Below are 7425 nucleotides of genomic sequence, written 5' to 3'. Positions count from 1 at the left end.
TAATAATAGAATTTAGGCACAGAAAACTTGATTCTTATAAAGAAAAATTTGGTACCCCTGGAATGTTGCCTTTTAATACCACTCTGAACATTGGCTGACTTGGAAAATCCAGTTACGTCTCTAATTTCCAGTTTGTCTACTGGCCGGACTTAGGTATCCTGTCAGAGTCAGCTGTTGCACAGTGCCTTTGGTCTCATAATATTTTTAAATACTCATGAGAGGCTAAATAGACAATGAGATTAATTTTCCGGTCATTCTCTTATCAATAAAAACCTGAATCTGGGGGGAAAAAAAGATGAGAAAAGAAATACTTTACAAAAACAGATCATCATTTAAAATCTTTTCTTTAGAGTGGAGAAATAGTACAGTGGGCAGGATACTAGCTTTGCACACAGCGGACCCCAGTGCAATTCCCAGTACTGCTATGTTCCCCCTGAGCAACACCAAGAATGATCACAGGGCCTGGAGTAACACTCGAACAGCACTGGGGATGACCCTAAACCAAAAGCAAAATCTTTTCTTTAGTTCCTAGACTCACTGTTAGCACATCCCAAGATTCCATGTAAGTTCATCAATCTCATTTCCCAGCTTCCTTTTCACATTAAAAAATATAATTTAAGAAGAAGACAAATCCAGTACTCCATTTGGGATTTGGTCACCAGGATCACGACACTCAGCTCCACTTTAAAGTCTGAGTGAGTTTGTGCTTGTCCTGTAGAAAGCCCTGGGAAGTGCCGGGAGTTCCTGGGGAGTAGTGGGGGACACTTCTCTGGACCTACAAAAACGGCAGCGAGGAGAAGGTCATCATTTGTACACCGATGTGTTCACTTTCAGTAGCAGCATCAACTTCACCAGCATTCTTCCAAAAAATAAAAGTTTTCTTTCTTTCTTTCTTTCTTTCTTTCTTTCTTTCTTTCTTTCTTTCTTTCTTTCTTTCTTTCTTTCTTTCTTTCTTTCTTTCTTTCTTTCTTTCTCTCTCTTTCTCTTTCTGTCTCTCTCTTCCTCTTTCTCTCCTTCCCCCCTTCCCTCCTTCCTTCCTTCCTTCCTTCCTTCCTTCCTTCCTTCCTTCCTTCCTTCCTTCCTTCCTTCCTTCCTTCCTTCCTTCCTTCCTTCCTTCCTTCCTTCCTTCCTTCCTTCCTTCCTCCCTCCCTCCCTTCCTTCCTTCCTTTCCTTTCCTCCTTTCCTTCTTTCTTTTTTTTTTCTTTTCAGGTCACACCCAACAATGCACAGGGGTTACTCCTGGCTCTACACTCAGGAATTACTCCTGGCGGTGCCGGGGAACCATATGGGATGCTGGAAATCGAACCTGGGGATCAGCCACGTGCAAGGCAAATGCCCTACCTGCTGTGCTATCACTTTAGCCCTCCTTTCTTTCTTTCTTTCTTTCTTTCTTTCTTTCTTTCTTTCTTTCTTTCTTTCTTTCTTTCTTTCTTTCTTTCTTTCTTTCTTTCTTTCTTTCTTTCTTTCTTTCTTTCTTTCTTCCCTCCCTCCCTCCCTCCCTCCCTCCCTCCCTCTCTCTCTCTCTCTCTCTCTTTCTTTCTTTTCTTTCTTTCTTTCTTTCTTTCTTTCTTTCTTTCTTTCTTTCTTTCTTTCTTTCTTTCTTTCTTTCTTTCTTTCTTTCTTTCTTTCTTTCTTTCTTTCTTCCTTTCTCTCTTTTGCTCTTCCTTCCTTTCCTTGTCATTATTAACCATTAGATAAGATTATTTCAAAATTATCAATTTTTTTAAAACATTTTTCATTACACTTCAGGGACCATAAGAAAACACACTGAGAACAGAAGGCCTTTGTAGGATGGGGGATGTGGCTCAGTGATAGAGCACTTGTCTTACTTATGTGAGAGCCCACACTGTAAAGCAAAAACTCTTTTACTTTTCTAAGCCAACAGAATTTGATTAAAAAAAAAATCCTGTTGGTAGAAAGTTAAAGTTTTCTTTCCTTTTGTCTTTCTTCCTTAAAGTAAAATTCAGATTCAAATGCTTTATTAAACTCTCATTGCTTATGTATATTATATTAAGGCTTATAAATACACCTGGTAAATTAAATTCACCAGGGATTGAATTAACACCTGCCATATGAGTTATTTGCTTTCTGTAATCAGTAATCTCAAGGTTTTTCCTTTTTCTCTGGAAACACCATTTAAATATTAACCTAATCTTTCAACTGTGGCTGCAGCTTTCTGACATTTGGAAACTGGTCATCCATGCAGAAAAAAAAGGGGGGTGGCAAATATGGCTGTATTACTAAAAAGGCAGCTTCTTAAAAATACATCAACTCTCGGACTTGGGGAGTTAAATGATAAAAGCAGCTGGAGAGTGGGCCTCCGTGTCACTTTCTAGGGAAGACAATGGCTAGTTGCTTGCCAAGGTCACCTTCAGTCTGGGAAACCTGTTAAAATCACCAATTTCAAGAATCTTTGTGTTTTCTTCATCATAATCTCTGAAAGGATCTTGGGCAGCTGTTGTACATATAAGAGAATTTTAATTAAAAAAAAATAGATTGCAGCAGGTGTAACAAGTTCCAGGTAGGACCAGTCCTTCAAAGGGAAGGAAGTGCCTGAGGTGCTGAGTCCTGTCCACGGGCGCCCGGGGGCTCTGCTCACTGCACCTGCTCAGGTCCTGCTCATCTGCCAGCCCTTGGAGAGGACGAAACTTTCAAAGTGCTGGTCTTCGGCCTTTTCTTTGATGCGTTGTTCCTCCAAGGAATCGACGAGCCTGTCCCTTTGCTCAATCACTTGCATCATCTCCTTGATTATTTCTTCCTCCTCATTTTGAGCCTTCTCATCTTTCTGGCTCTCTAAAGGAAAAGAGAAAAACATTGGTCCTCAGGTAAGGGGGGGCCCTGGGGAGAGCTCTTGGCATGGGTATTCCAGGTTGTTCAGGATGCATTCGGCTCTTTAATTTCCATGGAGAAAACATGAAAATGGTTTCAACGCCCAGGAACTGCCCTCTGAGCCCAGAAGAAAGGAGGGTGCTTTGTGTGCCCGCCAGCTCAACTTTCCTCTTGAGACCATAGAGCAATTGACAGGGGAAAAGCCCTTTGTGAGAAAAAGAAGTTAATACCAGCCCAACTAAACTGCCCAGCTTACTCTGTCCTTCAACACACACACACACACACACACACACACACACACACACACACACACACTTCCATCGGCATATTGGAACCATAGCAAAGACATCTGTGTGAAAAGTTTCATATAAGCCACGTGCCTGGGTGGCTACTGTAATAATGATGAGGATGCATCATTTTTTCCAGTTGTAGCCCTCTGGAGACCTGGTAGAAGGACAGACAGATAGACAGGGGATGGCAGACTGGCAGGCATTCCCAGGCTGTGACCAGCTCTTTCCTCTTTTGCCTTCTGGAATATTCGGGGCTTCGTTCCTACCTGGACAGAGGCATCTGATGATTGCCGGGGAAAATAAGTTGTGGGAAAAAGGAAAAGTAAAAATATGAAACAGAGAGTAATGCCTTTCTGATACCCCAAATTGTATCTTTCTCTTTCTGGGTGGTGGTGGTGCTTGGGTGTTACTCCATTCTCATTCTACTCAGTGCTAGGCACTCCTGGTGGTGCTCAGGGGACCACAGGTACCACCCGGGACTAAATTCAGGTCAGCCTGTAGTAACTCTCCAGTCCCCAAGAAGAAGAAATCTCTCTAAATTCCTGGAGTCCCTTTCAGGTACCATACCCTGGCGCCAAGTAGTAGGTAATGAACTGGATTCTGCAGTAGAAAAGTTGTCACAGTCCTTGGTATCAAGCTTGGAGTTAGGAAGAGAGTATATAGGACAAACAGGCAATAAAACAACACCCTTGCCTTTGCACCCCATGTCTGAAAGGAGGGAAAAGAAAAGATGAGTGTCCTATGCTGGGTCTCTCCAGGCTGAGCTGTGGAAGGCTGTGCAGCAGCCAGAAATGTCACCTCATCTCACAGGAACGTGAAAACAGGCCAGTGCTTCGTGGCTGGGCAAAAAAAGACAAGGTGGGCCCCTTGGACCAGTCTATAGGATATAATATGTGTGGAGTCTTGAAAAACTCACTTGCTCCAGAATTACCAAAGTTGACTGGCCAGAATAAAGAAGGCTCCACAGGGGTTGGAGCAATAGCACAGTGGGTAGGGCGTTTGCCTTGCATGCGGCCAACCGGGGTTTGATTCCCAGCTACCCATATGGTCCTCTGAGCACTGCCAGGAATAATTCCTGAGTGCATCACTGGGTGTGACTCAAAAAAACAAAACAAAACAAAACAAAACAAAAAAGAAGAAGACTCCACAATGAGAAGTATCAGGTAGATGGTTTGGCCAAGGGGAATGGAAACTGGGCTAAGGGCCGACTGAGGGAGAGGCTCCCTGCTGGCTCCTGGCATACTGAGAGAAGGTCCAGGCTCTGGAGGATGAGACCACACATCTTTGTCACAAAACCAGGGACACAATAGCCTGCTAACAGAGACAGCATGGGGACTCAAGCACTGCAGCCCATCATCAGCACAAACCCTTCTACTGCCACCTGTTATTTGATCTGGCCTTTCCTCACCGCCAGGCAGTCACTGTAGGGACAAAAGCAGAAGCAAGGGGGAGCCATCTGCACGACTGAGCACTTGTGTGCCACAGAGACTGGGCTTGACCTGCAGGGACTGTTAAATGATTGCATCAGACTCAGTTCACCGGAGAGGGATAAATTAAGTCCTTTTTATTTTCTTCTTCTTCCCCCTCTTGTTAATGAATAAAATGAAGCTTTTGTGAAAGAAGATCTCAGAAAGAGAAAAAACAAAGAGGATATGAGAGAGAGAGAGAGAGAGAGAGAGAGAGTGCATGTGCATGGTATGTGTATGTGTGTATGTGTGTTTCATACTTAAGAGAAGGGAGATCATGTATGACTTCTGCTCCTTGGCAAGAATATTTTAAGTCAAAGGGGACTTTGGTGAGATTTATTTTACCAGCCTGAATCAAAACCATTTAAATTTTTAATAGATCTGTAAATTAGATATTATTTATTATTAACTCTACACCTACTTTTTAATTTAGATAAACTCTATTATTAATGCTCTTTATTTAATAACCCATAAAAAAAATCTTCCTGTATCCTATCTCTAATGGGCCCATGGAAACTTCCCTCCCCCAACCACCTCCTCCAAAAGAGAAAATTGGGGGGGGGCAAGAAAATGGGGGGGAAGTGAGCAATCTGGTGGAGGGTGAACTATTGTAATATTATGTTCATGAGACAGGATCATGAACAGTTATTGTAAATCATGGTACCTTGGCCTAAAATAAAATATAAACTGCTTTTATATTTTTGGGGCAGTTCAACACTCTCAAGATTTATTTAAATGTCTCCTGAAGTGGACAATAACCCCTCTAGGGGTTCTTGGGGGCCACCTTGGTAGTACCCTCAAGCGAAATTGTGTGTGGGGAAGGGGGAATGGTCATTTTGTTTCCTAAAGAAAGTAGATTGCTGGGTAGGGAGCTAGAGGGGGATCGATTTTTTTTTCTGAAAAGGGGGCAGTAAAGCCAAATAAATTTGGGGAACTTTGGGTTAACTATAAAACTTTGTGCCTACAAATAAATAATTTTGAACTTTCTTCACTGTGGGCAAGTTCAGGAGATCCTGCATCTATGGTGGTCTGTCCCTAAATCTAAGTTCCAAGTCCTTAGAGGGTCCTTTTTTGAATCTGTAGAACGGGGATCAAATGCTTCAATGCAGACGATCGCTCTGGAGATGTCAGTTCACCAAGTGTTGGCTCTGGCCCAGACAGGCCCTTAGGGAGGTGGAATATTGGCTCCATGAGATACATTGTCTCACCTGTTCTTTACACCTAGGTCTAAAAGTAAGGAAGCACTCGGGGGTCCCCCTGGCCTGACACAGGCCCAGGCAGGGTTTCTGTGGGGCCGGCAGGCTGGGCTTTGCGTGTATTTTAGAACAAACTGAGGGATGGCACCTGGGCTTCTCCAGCGTCCCCGCACTGCTTGTGCCTGTCCTGGGGGAAGCACCTTGGGACCTTGGAGTGACCTCTGTTGTGACCTTCCCCCTCCCTCCTCCAGGGCTCTCCCAGAAAGAGGCCCTCCCGCCCCTTCTCTTCTGGCACCCCTTGTCCTGCACCCTTGGGCCTCACTTCTCACCAGCTTTTTCCCCCCCTTTTGTCCCCCCACTCATTGTTCTGAGGTCCTTCAGCCAGGGCTGTCCACAGATGAAGTACCCCGCCCCTCCCCATCCTGGTGCACATTCTGTCCAGTGGAAAAGGGTTTGCTTGAGTGAAATCAACGGAACCATCCTGGATGTTCCCGGCCCAGGCTCCCTTCAGTGGACCAGCCACTCGGGACCCCAGGACAGTACTTCCTGTTTGAGAACAAGGAAACAAAAGGGTCACCTTCTCCAGCCCTCCCTTTCCCTGTATTTCTTCCCTCTCCCTCCCAATAAAAACAGAAAACACTAAAACAAAAATAAATAAATAAAATAAAAGTAAGGAAGCAAAGTGAATATGCCTCCAGGCTGCAGCCAGTTGATGCAAAGTCAGTTTATCATGTCCACTAAGTTAATTTCAACTTTGCAATGGGAGCCACTTTCTCAGCTGTGGGGCCCCGTAGCCATGCATGCTGGCAAGGGGTGCACCTTTGCCATCTCCAGTGCCTGCAGAGCTAAGCCCACCTGACTCTGTGCTCCCAGAGCACCTGTCCCATGGCCCTCATCTTGCTGTATTGCGGCCAGGAGCCTGGGAGGGAATTGATCTTGCTTCTGACATGCAGGCAAGGATGGCTGACACTTCACCATCTGCCAGGCCCATTCTGGATTCTCAGCAAATATGCATCGAATGAAAGAATGAGTGAGTGCCTGTGTGATTCAGGGACCCTGCTACTGTTCTCAGGTGGCATGGAGAAAAATGCCACTCTTATAACCCAAGAAAATGAAGTTGCATGGGATTTGCTCTGAGGGTGGCCGTGGGCAGGAGGAAGACTGGCTTTGTGTTCTGTCTACATCCTACCCTATCCCTCTGCTGGGCTATGCAAGGCAGCGTAAGCACCCATTTTGTCACATGCTCTGTTCACGTGTCTTTCTGGGGTAGTGGAACATCTCTAAGCAGAGTCCCAACATTTCATCATACTCACCCTCCTTGAGCATTTTCTCTCTTAACTTCTGTTCCAGTCTGCTCTGATGATCTTCTAATTCTAGTTCTTGGGCCCTGGGGATGAAATTTTATGCAAGTGTGGTAAGCACATGGTTTATGGAGACTCAGGGGCAAATTCACCCATACAGAGTTGCCCGATCCATCCTTTCTTCCTTATTACAATGGAAGTCATGCTGCAGCGGAAGCAGGACAGCATGGCTGTGGTAGACATGAGCGAGGACAGAGCAGCGATGCCAGCTCAGCAGATGGCGGGGAGACCTCTCGGTCCTCCAACCTCAAGATGGACAGTGAAGAGAATTCTGGAATATTCT

The 7425-nt window shown here is 44.9% G+C and overlaps 1 protein-coding gene across 1 annotated transcript in view; it reads right to left on the bottom strand.

Moving 5' to 3' along the window:
• Positions 1 to 1638: 1638 nt before the first annotated feature.
• Positions 1639 to 7425, bottom strand: part of LOC101554674 (F-actin-monooxygenase MICAL2) — a 78769-nt gene continuing 72982 nt past the window's right edge. Inside the window, exons 11-12 of the mRNA XM_055143659.1 lie at positions 7095 to 7168; positions 1639 to 2793 (exon numbers count right to left, since the gene is read on the bottom strand). Coding sequence (XP_054999634.1) covers positions 2609 to 2793; positions 7095 to 7168 — 259 coding nt within the window. The 3' untranslated portion in view covers positions 1639 to 2608. The remainder of the gene's footprint in view (positions 2794 to 7094; positions 7169 to 7425) is intronic.

This window comes from Sorex araneus, chromosome 6 (assembly GCF_027595985.1).
Source record: "Sorex araneus isolate mSorAra2 chromosome 6, mSorAra2.pri, whole genome shotgun sequence".
Lineage (NCBI taxonomy): Eukaryota > Metazoa > Chordata > Mammalia > Eulipotyphla > Soricidae > Sorex > Sorex araneus.
Note: the sequence above shows the minus strand (reverse complement) of the source record. Positions and strands in the feature narration are given on the sequence as shown.